This window comes from Pectinophora gossypiella, chromosome 10 (genome assembly GCF_024362695.1).
Source record: "Pectinophora gossypiella chromosome 10, ilPecGoss1.1, whole genome shotgun sequence".
Lineage (NCBI taxonomy): Eukaryota > Metazoa > Arthropoda > Insecta > Lepidoptera > Gelechiidae > Pectinophora > Pectinophora gossypiella.
The window spans coordinates 14,386,107-14,403,438 of NC_065413.1; the positions used below are offsets into that span (position 1 = coordinate 14,386,107).

Genomic DNA, 17,332 nt, shown 5'->3' on the forward strand with positions numbered 1-17,332 from the left:
CGGGTTCGAATCCCGGTGGGGTCAAATTACAAAAATCACTTTGTGATCCCTAGTTTGGTTAGGACGTTACAGGCTGATCGCCGGATTGTCCGAAAGTGAGATAATCCGTGCTTCGGAAGGCACGTTAAGCCGTTGGTCCCGGTTATTACATACTGATGTAAGTTACTAGTTGTTACATGAGCCATGTCAGGGGCCTTTGGTGGCTCAATAGTAACCCTGACACCAGTGGTACTCCACCTCACAACCCACACGATACGAGAAGAAGACTAAGTATAAAGTTATTCATTCAATGTTTTCAGAAAATGCTTGCCTCTTCACTGCTCTTGGTCTGCGCACCCCATTTGCCTGGTCCAGTAATAACATTATGTAAAATCAATTAGGAGCTCGGTGGCGCAGCGGTAAACACGCTCGGTCTGCGATTGTCGAAGTTAAGCAACTTTCGCAAAGGCCGGTCATAGGATGGGTGACCACAAAAAAAAAGTTTTCATCTCTAGCTCCTCCGTGCTTCGGAAGGCACGTTAAGCCGTTGGTCCCGGCTGCATTAGCAGTCGTTAATAACCATCAATCCGCACTGGGCCCGCGTGATGGTTAAAGGCCCGATCTCCCTATCCATTCATAGGGAAGGCCCGTGCCCTAGCAGTGGGAACGTTAATGGGCTGATGATGATGATGTAAAATCAATGTCCTATATCAAACTACACTACTATCACGCAGATATATCTACTTACTTAATAATAATAAAATCCACGACATGCACGAGGGGGATGCAGCGTGGATCTTTCTAAATAAGTATCTTTCCATCTCAAAACATGCGTGGAATATTATTTTGTTAATAACTAGCGACCCGCCCCGGCTTCGCTCGGATGCAATGCTGAGAAAAAAATGAAATTATTTACGACATCACATTAAAAACCTTAAAAATAACAGTATTTCTCCACTATACAATGAAATTATACATATAAACCTTCCTCTTGAATCACTCTATCTATTAAAAAAACGCATCAAAATCCAGTGCATAGACAGAAAAAGCGACTTACGAAAATACTATGTAGTGATATATGTTATTATTATAATAATGTAGGTATATATTTAAATAAACAAGTAGGTACTTCCTTCAGTTCTTTACTATCATATTTATCTTGGTTATTGATTATAATAACGTGGTGTGTCGGTAATAATAGTAAAATAAACAGGCCTCCTTTCACCAGGCCTAAACGAGGTCCTTCTTCTTTTTCGTGGACATTTATCACTAAACTTAAAATTTTCCTCTATTTTTATAGGTAGGCTACATAAATTCTCGCCTATTACCCGCCGCCGGGGTAAGGAGATGAAAAATGTTAACCTTTTGCTTAAGTAAGTACTTACTCAAATTCCTATTAAGTAAGTTAGTATGAAAGATGGGTTTTTATTTTCGTTTTCGTTTTGGCTTATTGCATTTTCGGTTTGCCAAGACGGATAAATGGGTAGCGTCGAGTGCTGAGGGCTCTCACCCGGTGTATAATTTAATAATTTAATTTAAATAACAATCTTGAGGATACTTACCCAGGTGGGCGCGAACATCGGGCGTCGTGTAAGGGGGTTTTGTTTGAGGGAATCGGCCCCGAGTGCTCCGATACCGATAAAGAGGGAGAACCAAGCAGGGGCTTGCCGGCGCCGGTGTAGTCGATATAGGGGTCCCGACACACCAGAAGTGCATCTTTATAGCATTTATCCCGAGTCTTATTAAGGTAAGCCTTCGACAATAGGGAAGTTTCCAACTAGTCAAATCTGTTACTTTTTACCAAACGTCACAACAAGAAATTACTATCGAATTTGTATGAAAAAGCAACCTGTGACGTCATAGAAAAACGTGACAAAATGTCGCACTTATTAATACATTTTTCTTTATTAAAATTCCTAAATAAGGTTAAATATAAAGAAGGAAATGTTTTTTGTCAGTTTTAGATGCGTCTCTGTTTGTTTAGTAATCAGAATTTTATAATTTATCCTTGACCTAGAAAACTACCCAATATTGTAGGGTTCCGTTTTTATGACAGTAGGTAAGTAGGTACACATGCGCATATAAGGTACCTAATCCTACAAAAAAACTCAGGTACGGTCACGAGCATTAATATGTACCTACACACTTAGGTACTTACCATGTCAAAATAACTTTTTTTACAAATTATACTGTAAGTGTCACTAAACGTCAAATAGTGCGACAGAGTCCTAAAGTGGGTACATTATATTGCTCATGAATGTGGCAAACAGACAACCACTTTTGATACGAAGTCTTTGTATGGATATGATGATAAATTACGAGTACGACGATGATAAAATTTTGTATTTATTACAATACTTACCCACATTTTGATTCGTGATCTTATTTGATAAATTCTTTGATACTGATGCAGATACGTAGCTGAGTATAACGATTAATAGGTATTACGAATATATGTATTGTCTGGTACACATAGGAATTTGTGACTTTCTAGAATGTGAGACCAGAGTAATAAAAAAAAAAAGTTTATTTAGGTTTTTTAGAGTAGGTATTCTATGATCAAACTTACGCCATAGAATAAGGAATAATACTACGTATAGAACTCCAACTCTTCGCTCCCCACCAGCTACTAGCCTGAGCTTGGTTTACCTCAACCTCCCATCCCGCATGAACTAGACGAGCGAGATCCTGAAAATTTCGGGATCTCGCGGGATCTCGAATTTGCGATACCGAGTCGGGATTGCATTCCGTAGTTTATGTGTAGGTTTTTCCTCCATCACGAGAGTGACTACGTGAAGCGTTATTATTCAGCGGGCAGCCTTTTATCGTAATTTCGCGATTAAATACTTCCGATTGGGTCGAAACTGATAACGCATATCACGACTATTTATAATATTGTGTTCTATACAATACATGGAACCAGTTGCACGCTGGATAACTGTCGTTAGTATTCTATTGTCTGTGACTGTAGTTAGCGAATTAAAATGAAATGAAATATTCGTTCTAGAGTGGTAAATATGCATCTAATTATATAATATATTGCACTGCATAATAGTCCTTAACTCAACCATGTAGTGTACGAATATTAAATAATTGAATAAGTAACTAATAAAATATAACTTAAAATCAACGATATAAATCCTTTAAATACACAATCATCAACACGTAAATAACATTCACTTGAAGCGATACGGACAGAATATCCTCTTTACCAACAGATATCGGACATATCTTATTCGAAGTGGCTTCTGTGGCGAATTTTGCGGGATTGAACCGGAATTTGGATAGGAATAATAGAGTAAGTTTTTGTTGGCGTGACTTATTGTAGATTTGCCGCAGATGGCATTAACTACTTGGCCGGACAAATGGGGAGCGCTGAAGGCTCTCACCCGGTACAACGTTTAAGACAACAGGCCTGAGGGTGCTCAGTTGGGCGCGAATCTCGACTCAGGGCGTCGTCTGAGAGGAAAAATATTTGAAAGAATTAATCGACCTTAGTGGGTCGATAGCGATAAGCGCTGATTGAGGGAAATCGTCGACCACGCCGGCGGGGTCGTCGCTTACGTCCTTCAATGGAGTAAGTATTTTTATTTGTCCACAACCAATAGATTTCAGCAAGTTGATATGATGAATATAATGATAATACTTACTTAATTCGTAAAATTATATGATGAAAGGTTGAGATATGGTCGTTTTGGTTTGTGTGCAACTAGCCCTCATGATATCTTAAGCGAAAAATAATCATTATCGTCCACAACGTCCATTATATCTGATAATCTATTTGCATGTGTCACGCCAAAATACATTAAATGTTAACATTTACATACAGCCAGTGTAGATGACACATTGATTTAAAAAAAATAGTGCAAGTGCTTTGAATCTGTGATTTCAAATATCGAATCAAAAGGACTGCATTAGTGTTGTGGGAGTTAAAGTGTTGAGAAGTAAGTGAGTTGCTGCTTTTCTTAATTTCCATTGTTCTCTTTCTTTATCTACAGAGTGTTAGGGACATCGTAACGAAAACTTTGAGGGATGATTCAGACCATGACTCTGAGTTGATATCAACTGGAATTTTCCGTCGCAAAAGTATGAAAAATAGTAAAAAAAAGATCCCGACTAATTCAGAAACTCCAAAATATAGACAGCCTATATACTATACGTCCCACTGCTGGGTACAGGCCTCCCCTCAATCAACCGGAAGGGGTATGGAGCTTCACCACAATGCTCCACTACACGAGTATGAAAATTTTCATGAAGTTTCCGACAAGAAATTCCACTTCAATACAACTCAGAATCGTAGTCTGAATCATCCCCCTCAGTATTTGTTACAATGTCACGTATGGCTACCTGTAAGTACGGGGTGTAAGTGACATCGTAATAAATACTGAGGGGGATGATTTAGATCTTTATTCTGAGTTAATATCATGTCGTCCGGTGATCATGACTCTTGCAACGGTATTGAAATATCGGGAGTCTCATATCCCTGATTTTAACGCGGTAAGAACCCGGTATTATGTGTTTTAATTACTAGGTACCTATACGAGTAAGTACCCTGTATAATTAAATTTAAGTACATACTTTTTATAATTAATTCTTATTGTTTATCGTGTAAGTAAGTAATTAAACACACATTTAACAATCCATCTTGGGACTTCGTATTAACAGTGGCGGCAAGTTGTCTACGAGATTATTTGTGGCTCTGCCCACCCCATTAGGGATAACGGGCGTGATTTATGTATCTATGTGAAACGACGAACAATATCAACCTTTGGTTATTAAAAAAATCTTACCATAATCACACCCCGGACACTTCATACAAACAACCTCGTTTTACACAGACACTACACATTGACATTATCATACACGTGCATCTGTGTGTGTGACGACTGACACCATACGATTCAAGTCTAAACTAATGTGCGAGTGAGGTAAACCTAGCTCAGACGCTGGCGGGGAGCGGAGAGTTGCCGTTCTATACGTAGTTAATATTCCTTATTCTATGCCATAATGGAGGAATTATCTATTAGCAATCAACAGAATTACCTATCTCGATTATCTATCTAATCTGTAATAATTATGACTGCGGAGAATGATAACTTCGATCACATTCCACCGAAAAAACTGACACGTCAATCTAAACAAGTGGCACGCTATTGTCGCAAACTCTTTAGTTGGGCAGCGACTGGCTGGTCTCCGGCCTGTCATGAAACATAATGACATTTTATTGATTTTATGTTTTTTTTATACGTCTTTCTGCGGTGCTCTATTCGCTTACATTTTTGGTCCTTCGAGCCGGATCTGAACTAGCGACCTATGGCTCCCAAGCGGGGCGTCAATGCGTCGCCCGATGCGAAAGTTAATTCGTCTGCCGGTAGACCAGTCAGTTGCTGCACCATAGGACTTAGTTCTTCGCACTTAGGGCCCAGAATGTCGCAAACTCTTTAGCTGGGCAGCGATTGGCTGGTGTCCGGCCTGTCATGAAATGACATTTTATTGATTTTATGTTTTTTTATACATCTTTCTGCGGTGCTCTACTCGCTTACAGGTTTGAGTACTCTTGTCTTCATGCATGCTCGCCGGTGTAGATTACTCTTTACTTCATCCATACTAGCTGGTTTAGAGTACACTTTGACTTTATCCATGCTCGCCAGTTTAACTGGGATATAGTCGAGAACTTATCTTATGTTATGAACAAACATCTACATCAATCATCATCTTATCTTATGTTATGTCTGTATTGAACAAATTCAAAAAAAGTTTATTCGTTTCCTTAGTTATAAGTTTCATCTAAATTACACCGACTTGAGTTATGTCCAGATGTGCCATAAACTTCACCTTTTACCACTTAATTTACGGCGGTCGATTGCTGATGTATCATTTCTGCTAAAAGTGGCATAATGTAAAGTTGACTGTCCTGATCTCCTCAGTATGATCAATCTTAGAATCCCTAATAGAATTTTGCGACATAATACTTTGCTTCACGTTCCTCCTTGTCGCACTAATTATAGAATCAATAGCTTCTTACCTAGAACATTAAGATTAGTTAATAAGCTTAATACTGATACACGCTTTGACCTATTTAGCAGTAGCGTTCAAAGTGTAAAAACCTTGCTGACCAAGGAACCTAATTTAATTTCTGGCTATATCTGAGTCTGTATGGACATTTTAAAATGTTTAAAGTTCACTTGTGGTAGCTTTTCATTGGCATTTGTTTGTATTTATAAGTATTCATTTTGTAAAAAAGGCTGTAAGCTACCCAAATAAAATAAAATAAATAAATAAATAAATAAATGTTATCTTCTGTTCCAGTAGACCAACGACCATGCAAGATGGCGGGTGACGCCTGCATACTGGTGACGGTGCTTCTGATCTTCGCAATATCAGTTTTCGGGCAAGAAAGTAATCATCATCATTAATTTAAGAACCACGCTCTTGTCGGTGTAGTATTCTCCATTATTGTCTATTAACGTTGAAAGAATGAAAAGGAATAATCTATCCAGAATAATCTGATTAATGTCATAAAACCGAATGATCTTTTAAAATCCGAACCCCATGGTCTGGAAATCTGAGTCTTAGTGCGCTTTAGCCTGTAATAAACACTTAAGTACTTACCTGTGAGATGCAGGGGTTACTGTTATGAACATTTTTTTTCACAGCCTGAAGAGAAAGCTGACATCAGTAAATACTTACCTGTTAAAATATGATATCTACCTTCAGACGTTTCCGATAATCCTTTTGAGGTTTGGCCTAAAAAGGTGGCTGTGGGTAGTGGCCCGTTTACGCAGAGCCAAATCTTATGATGGATAGGACCTATTAACCATTATCGTGATAGACTAAGCACCATCGTAACTACCTATCAGAGTGTTAGTGACATCGTAACAAATACTGAGGGGGATGATTCAGGCCGTGATTCTGAGTTGATATCAAGTGTGACATGTTTTGTTTTCTTAAATTCAAATTCAAATTCAAAAATATCTTTATTCAGTAGGTAACATAGTTACACTTTGAATCGTCAATTTTACATAACGAACGTCTCATCCGCCTAAAACTACTGCAGCTTCTCACAACCTGTATAGCCGGGGAAAAGAAGCTGCAAGAAAAACCTCGGCACAGGGCCCTAGACGTTCTTTAAAAAAATAAAAATAAACATAAAACATAAAATATTGGTACACAATTGAGTAATTTAGCTGCCTAATATCAGTTCTCAGACAGTTAATCCCATGCATTCATATCTTCTAAATAATCACTAACTTTATAATAACCTTTTTTGTAAAGTTTTTGTTTAACTACTGTCTTAAAACAGTTGAAAGGCAAATTCTGAATGTCAATGGGAATCTTATTGTAAAAACGTATACATTGCCCCTTAAAAGATTTAGTAATCTTATGTAATCGACTGACTTGCAAAGCAAGTTTATTTTTGTTCCTGGTATTAACAATGTGCCGATCGCTATTTTTTGCAAATAATCCTATATGTTTTTTTACATATATTAAGTTTTCAAAAATTTTAAATTTCATTTCTATACTTTTGCGATGGAAAATTCCACTTGATATTACTCAGAATATTGAGCTGAATCAGCCCTCAAAGTTTTCGTTACGATGTCACTAAGACCCTGTCATATATCCTTACCTAATTTTATAAAATTGACAGCAGCATCGTCGAGATGTTACTACATGACTGACGCTATTCCGAGAGAACCGAAACCGGATGATTTGCCTGATTTAGAATGGACTGGTAAGCATAATTTTCGTGTTTCACTATCACCAACGCTCTGGGGGTTAAAAAGGCCACATCGAAGCAATTCATCTAAAAATGTAATATGTACTTATTGCAATTTGATATTGCAAAATGATGTAAGTATGACAAAAACTAATGTCATATATCATTTAGTTGAATTGCCTCGTTGTGATCTTTTTAACTCCCCAGATATGGCATTACTAAGGCTGCGTTTCCATTGACGCGGAGCTGGGCGGAGCGGAGCGGAGATGTGCAAGAACCAATCACCGCGAGGGAGAGAGTGACAGAGCGTCTTCGTTTTTCGTTCTCTCGAACGCTGCGATTGGTCAAATCCGCAGATCTCCGCTTTTCTCCGCCCATCTCCGCCTCAGTCGAAACCCGGCCTAATACTACAATGATAATGTACGTACCGTTGATTTCCGATCTGACTCTGGTTTGCTCCCTCAGGTGGATGGACCGACTGGCCTTTGATCCCGGCTGAGCCAAGAGACGACGTGTGCATAAACGGCTGGTACCCACAACTCACCAGCACTTCTCTCGGCACCATCATCATCCACATGGAAGAGGAGATCGAGGGAGATGTTGCTATCGCTAAACTTAACTATGATGGTAAGACGAACTGACAGCCCGGGCAGTCCATACAAAAATCTCATCTTACCGTGTGTCTCATCTTAAAGGTTAGGTTACACAGTGCGAACAGCTGATGTGACAATAGACAGCTACTGTGCCTGTGTACTCGTATGACAGTAGCTCGACTCGCCTCGCACGGTCACACTATGCAAACTGCAGGCGTCGCAGAAGACAGCTACTATACCAGTGTACTGGTGTAATTCGTTGGTATCATGTCGCTCAAACAAGAAACACTGTACCCGGCGTGGGCCCGAGCGTACGAGCTAATGTCATTTCGCAAAATCATGCGAGTTGACGAACGAGCGGCGTGCGAGGGGTGTGGTGGGGGAAGGCAAGTAGCGAGTAAAAACAAAAAATGTTGAAGTAACCCGAACGCGTGCAACTGTCCCACTCGCACATGACAGTAACTCGTATGATGCGGTCACACGTGCGTAGTAGCTGCACCTCAATAACTGACTCGGTCAGCTCGCATGTTAGCTCGCACTGTGTAACCTAGGCTTAAGTGCCAAGGTGCCAACGAGACAGACTGTCCGCGTGCTCGCTCTTACTGCCTATTTAGTTGCTTACAGCAATTTAAGCTTAAGACCCAGAGGGGGTGAGTTCTGCTTGCGATACAAGTGGGTGCGGGGCAGTTACCGTTCTGTTTGTAGTATTTATTCTTTATTCTATGCTGAAAGGCAGACAAACATATATAACATATACACATATACTCACATGTAAACTTATGCTTATCAATATTTATAATTGTTTCTTGGGGTAAAGTCAGTCATACGCAGCTTAGAAAGGACGTCTGTTGTTACTTACTTATTGCTTCCATAGAATTTTATCAGCTGGTCGTCCACATATCATGGCCGGGAAGATATCAATTGAACGCGTCTTTTTTGACTCCAAATAATATCTGGCTTTCCTCCTATATACTTACTTGTAGAAAAAAAATAATGATTTTGTTGCTCAAGTTATGTTACATTTCAGGTTCTGGAACCCCAGAAATTGTCCAGCCGATGGTTATAGGATCTTTTAACCTGCTAAGTCCAGAGATCCGGAATGAAAACGGGGCGTGGTACCTTTATATAACCAATAGGTAAAGACTTCGTATCATATCTAACCTATAGGATCCTTTCAATGCAATGGTCACCTCTTCATCTTTCCATCTTCCCCTGCTTAAGGTGAATGCCGAAGTATGGATCATCTTACTTTCGGACATTTGGTCCAATGTGGAATTGGTGGACAATTTGCAACCTTTTAGACGATAGACTTTTGAAGCCAACAAAAACATGCAACAAACCACCACCACCGAAATAACGTATATGTACAGAAGGCACTTTGAAACTTCAATCAGCAACAATGACTTTAAATCTAATGAACACATGCGATGTCCAAATTCCAATGTCATACGTACCACATTAAGAATGAAAGTTCAATGTGTCTGTGAAAATGTTAATTCTAGTTCTGAACTTGAAATCGCAGGCAAGATTATGAAACACCAACAATGCGTCGGTATACATTCGACGTCCGAGTGCCAGACGAGACTCGTGCGGCACGAGTGAGTCTCTCCATCGAAAACATTGACGATAACGACCCTATCGTCAGGGTGCTAGACGCTTGCCAAGTGCCGGTGAGTCAACAACCTATTCAATTTGACTAGAAAGAACAAAAATCCGTAAACACATTATCCGTGTAAACATACACCCGTAATTCGTAAAGGCAATTGGGCAGAGCTACAAGTAATATAAAGACAACTTGCAGCCACTCTTAATACAAAGTTAGTAAGACATAATAATATCATCTGTCGCAAATAAAACAAAAACATAACAACGTAACAGAACATTTAAGCAGTCTCAGGTACATAAAACAACAATAGAACTAAAAACAGAGAAGGTCCTAATATTGATCCCTGCGGAACACCAATTTCCACAATTGTCCTTTTTACCAGATTTGTACTCACATCGAAAAATATTGTCACTTACATTTTACTTTTGACCAGTGATATAAATGAATTAAGTACTATTTCTTTTGTATTTTATGCTGGAATTCATAGACAGGTTGTTGAGAACGTTGAAGCCTTTGATATACATAATATTATATTATGTTACTAGTTGAAGCAGTGTTCTGTAGCTGTTCAATTTGTTATTTCCCAGGAATTGGGGGAGCCTCGACTAACAGACTGCGTTTACCAAGTGTCAGACGAAGATGGGAGGCTTAGTATCGAGCCCATGACATTCCGCCTCACATCAGACCGTGAAGACGTACAGATATTCTATGTGGAGCCAGCTCACATTACTGGTGATTGGTTCAACATGCAAATTACTATCGGTATCCTATCAGCGCTTAACTTCGAAAGCAACCCGCTGCACATCTTTCAAATCACTGCTTTGGTAATCTATGAGTATACTTTGATTATTACAAGTGTATTGTCTTATATTTACGGAATATATAGATTATATCTTTAGCCGTCGTTATCAATATCATCATCAGCCGGAAATCGACCACTGTTGGACATAGGCCTCCCCCAAGGCACGTCACAATGGTTGATCCTCTGCTGCCTGCATCCAGCGTTTTCCTTCCTTCGGTCATCGGTTTAACTTGTGAGGGCCCTGCCCACGCTGTCATGACCTCCCCCCCGCCCTTACATCTGGGGTCTTCATCTTTTTAACACCTTTAAGGTCAAGTTAAGCACGCACGTTAAGCCGTTGGTCCCGGCTGCATTAGCAGTCGTTAATAACCACCAATCCGCACTGGGCCCACGTGGTGGGTTAAGGCCCGATCTCCCTATCCATCCATAGGATAGGAGCAGTGGGGACGTTAATGGGCTGTTGATGATGAAGGTCAAGTTACACACTGAGACTTGTGGGACTTTTTATTAATGATAGTTGATAGAAGTCATGTCCGGGAACGTTAATTATATCAATAGTAATGTAACAGGACTCCTGGCCCAACAACCATACGGTGACGGTGATGGTGCAAGTCCAGAATGTGGAGCACCGACCGCCGCGATGGATGGAAATCTTCGCAGTCCAGCAGTTTGACGAGATGACGGAGCAGCAATTCCAGGTGCGCGCCATCGACGGAGACACTGGCATCGGGAAAGCTATACACTATACCCTCGAGACAGATGAGGAAGGTAAGTGTTTAAATGTGTGTGGATTGATTATTTCACTACTCGTAGACTGTATTAAAGAAACGCTGATTGTTTTGCCACTTCGCATATAAGTAAATCAGTAATAGTAGGTAACACGTCCGACAATAAGAGAAGATCGATGAATACAAAATTAATTAAAAACTAAAGAATTAATATTTTTTATAAACTTTTTTCAAAAGGTATTTTTATGTTGCAATTGTCAACAGTAAGCATATACGGGCGTTAGTGACATCGTAACGAAAACTTTGAGGGATGATTCACACCATGATTCTGAGTTGATATCACGTAGATTTTTCCGTCGCAGAAAAGCAGAAAAGCAAAATAGTTCTATTTTCAGTTTATAAAGAAAACACTAAAATCTTTATGAATTTTCCGACAGGAAATTCGACTTGATATCAACTCGAAATTATCCCCTTAAATATTCCTTACGGTGTACTTGTAAGTAAGTACTTAGTGTAACTGACATCGTAACGAATAGTGAAGGGGATGTTTCAGCTAAGTATTCTGAGTTAATATCAAGTGGAAATTTCAATCGCAAAAGTATAGGATTGAAAATTATTTAAAAAATACAAAAATAATCAGAATCATGGTCTGAATCATCCCCCTCAGTATTCGTTACGATGTCACTAACAGAATACAATAGAAATTGTTCATTATAATACAGGAATTCGATTTTTCTGGCGCCTTAAACTCAAATTACTAACAGTTTCCCTTGCTTCACCGGCCATACATTTTAAGAAATAATGTGGTCGACGAGTGACGATTAATATGAATGAATCATTTTACATTTACGTAATCACATATCGACCCGATCAAAATAACATAAGTTCACGACTTTATCCCAATTGGGGTAGTCACATGGCAAGATGAACTAAGATAAATAACACCTCACCGAGCTTTCTGTTAACAAGTTCACTGTGTAACTGTAAATTAGACATCAACCCCTCACATGCAATGTTATTTTTCGATAAACACATTGGATTTTTTGTACACAGACACACTATGGCAGGAACAAATGTGCCCCACATATGGGACATGCACGTATGAGTTTTTAATTTATTGCCCCATATGTGGTTCATAGACAGTGAACGTGTTAAAGTACAAAACACAACACTATTGATTATGAATGAAAGTGCCAACCTTCTGATAAAATTTTCAGAAGATTTGTTCTTCATCGAAACACTTCCGGGCGGCCATGACGGAGCCATCTTCAGCACTGCCATGATTGATGTGGATAGGCTCCGGCGAGATGTCTTCAGACTGTCCCTGGTGGCATACAAGTACGACAATGTGTCCTTCGCCACCCCGACACCCGTCGTGATCATAGTCAACGACATCAACAACAAGCAACCCCAACCGCTGCAAGATGAGTACACAATCTCCATAATGGAAGAAACTCCACTGTCGCTGAATTTTGCTGAACTTTTTGGTTTCTATGATGAAGATTTGGTAAGCATTCTTATTTATACCACACCCCGAATACTTCATACTTCATCATCATCAGCCCATTAACGTCCCCACTGCTGGGGCACAGGCCTTCCCTATGGATGGATAGGGAGATCGGGCCTTAAACCATCACGCGGGCCCAGTGCGGATTGATGGTTATTAACGACTGCTAATGCAGCCGGGACCAACGGCTTAACGTGCCTTCCGAAGCACGGAGGAGCTCGAGATGAAAACTTTTTTTTTGTGGTCACCCATCCTATGACCGGCCTTTGCGAAAGTTGCTTAACTTCAACAATCGCAGACCGAGCGCGTTTACCGCTGCGCTACCGAGCTCCTCTTTGACTTCATACTTAACACTTTCAAGGACAGAACGTCCGCGGACGTTCCGATTCCAAGGTCTACCTATCATGAACCATCAATGTCCCATGGTCTGTTCGTGAAAGGGTTAACAACCTCGTTTTACACATTAAACTTAGCTCAGACGCTGGTGGGGGGCGAAGAGCTGCCGTTCTATTTATACGTAGTACTATTCCTTATTCTATGCTTATACTTATTATAGAACAAGGAATAATACTACGTATAGAACGGCATTTCTCCGCTCCCCACTTCTTATATCGTGTCGGTTGTGAGACGTGGATTACCAACCCCATCAACCCTGGTGTCAGGGTTACTATTGAGCCGCTAAAGGCCCCTGACATGGCTCATGTAACGACTACTACCTTGCATCAGTAAGTAGTAACCGGGACCAATGGCTTAACGTGCCTTCCGAAGCACGGATCATCTTACTTTCGGACAATCTGGTGATCAGCCTGTAATGCCCTACCCAAACTAGGGATCACAAAGTGATTTTCGTGATAGAACGCTCAAACCACTGGACCACAGAGGCCGTTTCCACGGCTCCCCACTAACGGCTGATCTAGGTTTACCTCACCCCACATCTTACGAGTAGGTTGGTGTTATTAAACTAATCTTAGCTTCGAGACTGCCCTCAAGATCATGTCAATGTGACAGTTCTCATATAAAAACAGGGACTTGAGCATGATCTTGAGGGCAGTCTCAGCTGAGATTAGTTTATTAATACCACCCTAACTTTATTCTTCAATCGTATGAGACGCGCGTGTACGATAACGTCAATGTGTCTGTGTAAAACGAGGATTTTTATATGGACTAATATGAAGTGTTCGCGGTGTGTTTATATCCAACTTATTATGTCAAATTAAAACCATTTCGTATGTATGAAACTGCCCACTTGTCCTGTTTTCTTAGCTGTGTGAGCACTAAGCTTAAAAAACCTAATATATCTATTTAAATTCTTTGTTTTATGATCTCGGAAAACTCGCTTCTAACTCATTGTGTCTTCTTTAAAGATCTACGCACAATTCTTGGTGGAAATACAAGGCGAGAACCCTCCAGGCGTAGAGCAAGCGTTTTATATTGCGCCCACCGCAGGCTTCCAGAACCAGACATTCGCCATAGGGACTCAAGATCACCGAATGCTGGATTATGAGGATGTTCCTTTCCAAAACATCAAGCTCAAGGTAACTTTATACTTAATACAACACTCGTATTATTATAGCTTGAGGACGTGTCCACATTTGTCCGGCCAATTGGTTAATGCCATTTGCGCCATATAAGTCATTTAAAAAAGAAACTAACCTTTCCATAGCGACAGTTTACTTGTTGGACATCTTTTTGTAACAAACAATTGTATAACTCTCTCTCTCTCTCTTGGTCGGTCCCTCATATCTGAGGATCGTGGTCAGCATCAGGGTTGCACCTGGAGCGGATGATCTGCCTCCAACGGTTCCTGTCCAGCGCTTCCCTTACTACTGTGTAGAACTTGGATGACGACAAGTCTTTCACTTGATCAGTCCATCTAGTTGGAGAACGACCACGCGATCTTTTGCCTTCAGTGTTCCCAACCACAATCAGTTTCTCTAAACTGTCATTACCTCTGCGCATCGTGTGACCGAAATAAGAAAGGATGCGTTGTTGGCCTATATTGGACAGTATAACTAAGTATAACTAAGTATAACTAAGTATAACTAAGTATAACTAAGTATAACTAAGTATAACTAAGTATAACTAAGTATAACTAAGTATAACTAAGTATAACTAAGTATAATTAAGTATAACTTAATATAACTAAGTATAACTACTTGCATAACTAAGCGCCTTTATTGTTAGGTAATAGCAACGGACCGTGACAATACCAATTTCACTGGAGTGGCGGAAGTCAACGTGAATCTGATTAATTGGAACGACGAGGAGCCGATCTTTGAGGAGGACCAGCTGGTTGTCAAGTTCAAGGAGACTGTACCCAAGGACTATCACGTCGGCAGACTGAGGGCTCACGACCGGGACATAGGAGACAGCGTTGTGTAAGTATTGTAATATGCTACTCTCATGAGTGTCGATTTGTGTAAATGAATTTGGTAGAAACAACTAAACGAGGTATGAACCTTGTCACTTAAACTTTTCTGGCAAATTGAACTGTAAGTATCACTAAATATCAAATATGTTAACGTGACAGGGTTCTAAAGTGGGTCATCTTTGCACAAAAATCATATTGCCTGGCGGCGTGTTTTTGTCGCTCCATCTTTGTGCATTTAAGCTTAAGCTTATATATGGTAATCATGTTTGGTAAAAACATTCCGGCTCGAAGCCATATTATGGCTATATGCTCCTCTGGGCTTTATTCCAAAGAATGAACACATAAACAGCCTATAAAGTCCCACTGCTGAGTACAGGCCTCCCCCAAATCAACCGGAGGGGGTAAGGAGCATACTCCACCACGATGCTCCACCAAACAACATTAACACAACACTTATACTACAACACAATACTGTTAAACGATTAAGTATACAACATTGTTTGTGTTGACAGGCATTCCATCTTGGGAAATGCGAATACATTTTTGAGAATCGACGAAGAAACTGGCGACATCTACGTAGCTATTGATGACGCGTTCGATTATCACAGACAGAATGAATTTAACATACAAGTAAGTAAGAATAACATAACATAAAGTACCTATCGCCGAAGGCAGAAGTGTGTATTTAGTACATATACCCACTCCTTAGCTATTTAAGCTCCATGTAAGGCTGCGATTCCATTGACGCGGAGCTCTGCGGAGATGAGCGGAGATGTGCAGGAATCGACCAATCACCGTGAGGGAGACAGTGACACAGCGTCTTCGTTTTTCGCTCTCTCGAACGCTGTGATTGGTCAAATCCGCACATCTATATTACGCTCATCTCCGCCCATTTCCGCGTCAATGAAAACCCGGCCTAATAGGGGGCGAATCTAATGTCATTAACCGGGCACAAATCCTGTAAACCACCCGATAACATAACCTCACAATTATATCCCACTGGGGTAGTCAGAGGTAGGTACATCCATCTTTAGATGATCTAACCGAGCTCTCTCTCGTGTTAGAACAACGTGATAGATCTTGAGCCGTATCGCCGTCTATAACAATCAATAATTAAAGCACATAATAACGGGTTTTTACCGCGTTTAAATGGGGATATGAGACTTTCGATATTTCGACACTGTTGCAAATGCCATGATCACGAGATGACTGATGAGATTGGAGTGGAGTAGGTAGATCCATAATTTTCTACGGGCAGACATATCTGTCTACCGCACTGCGGTTTGTCGTAGTGAGTTTGGTGCGAGTTCAGATTTTTTTATTATCTGGGTGTGTTCCTGACATAATTCTGATGATGCCTCAGGTTCGCGCTCAGGACACCATGTCGGAGCCAGAGTCCAGGCATACAGCGACTGCTCAGCTGGTCATAGAACTCGAGGACGTCAACAACACACCTCCCACTCTGAGGCTGGTAAGACATCAAAATCGATCATACCACCACTCTTCTTCTTACCGGCCTCCGTGGTCCAGTGGTTGAGCGTTGTGCTCACGATCCGGAGGCCCTGGGTTCGAATCCCGGTGGGGACACATCACAAAAAATCACTTTGTGATCCCTAGTCCGTCCCTTTCCTTTTCGGCGGATAAGAAAATGACAGGTATAACTTAAAATAAACTTACATGGTGTGTGCTGGAATTAGCACCATTGTAGATTTGCCGCAAATGGCATTAACTCCTTAACTAACTATGCAATCATCATCGTCAGCCCATTAACGTCCCCACTGCTGGGGCACGGGCCCTCCCTATGGATGGATAGGGAGATCGGGCCTTTGACCATCACGCGGGCCCAGTGCGGATTGATGGTTATTAAAGACTGCTAATGCAGCCGGGACCAACGGCTTAACGTGCCTTCCGAAGCACGGAGGAGCTCGAGATGAAAACGGTTTTTTTTGTGGTCATCCATCCTATGATCGGCCTTCGCGAAAGTTGCTTAACTTCAAGAATCGCAGACCGAGCGCGTTTACCGCTGCGC

At 40.7% G+C, this 17,332-nt stretch overlaps 1 protein-coding gene across 2 annotated transcripts in view; it reads left to right on the forward strand.

Moving 5' to 3' along the window:
- Window positions 1-3,748: 3,748 nt before the first annotated feature.
- Window positions 3,749-17,332, forward strand: part of LOC126370030 (cadherin-23-like) — a 36,935-nt gene continuing 23,351 nt past the window's right edge. The window contains exons 1-13 of one of the 2 annotated variants that reach the window (XM_050014657.1): window positions 3,749-3,923; window positions 6,289-6,378; window positions 7,628-7,711; window positions 8,162-8,323; window positions 9,317-9,425; window positions 9,812-9,959; window positions 10,483-10,719; window positions 11,267-11,465; window positions 12,643-12,932; window positions 14,297-14,467; window positions 15,117-15,310; window positions 15,816-15,933; window positions 16,667-16,774. In XM_050014657.1, coding sequence (XP_049870614.1) covers window positions 6,309-6,378; window positions 7,628-7,711; window positions 8,162-8,323; window positions 9,317-9,425; window positions 9,812-9,959; window positions 10,483-10,719; window positions 11,267-11,465; window positions 12,643-12,932; window positions 14,297-14,467; window positions 15,117-15,310; window positions 15,816-15,933; window positions 16,667-16,774 — 1,890 coding nt within the window. In that variant the 5' untranslated portion in view covers window positions 3,749-3,923; window positions 6,289-6,308. The remainder of the gene's footprint in view (window positions 3,924-6,288; window positions 6,379-7,627; window positions 7,712-8,161; window positions 8,324-9,316; window positions 9,426-9,811; window positions 9,960-10,482; window positions 10,720-11,266; window positions 11,466-12,642; window positions 12,933-14,296; window positions 14,468-15,116; window positions 15,311-15,815; window positions 15,934-16,666; window positions 16,775-17,332) is intronic. The other variant, XM_050014658.1, reaches the window with a different exon arrangement.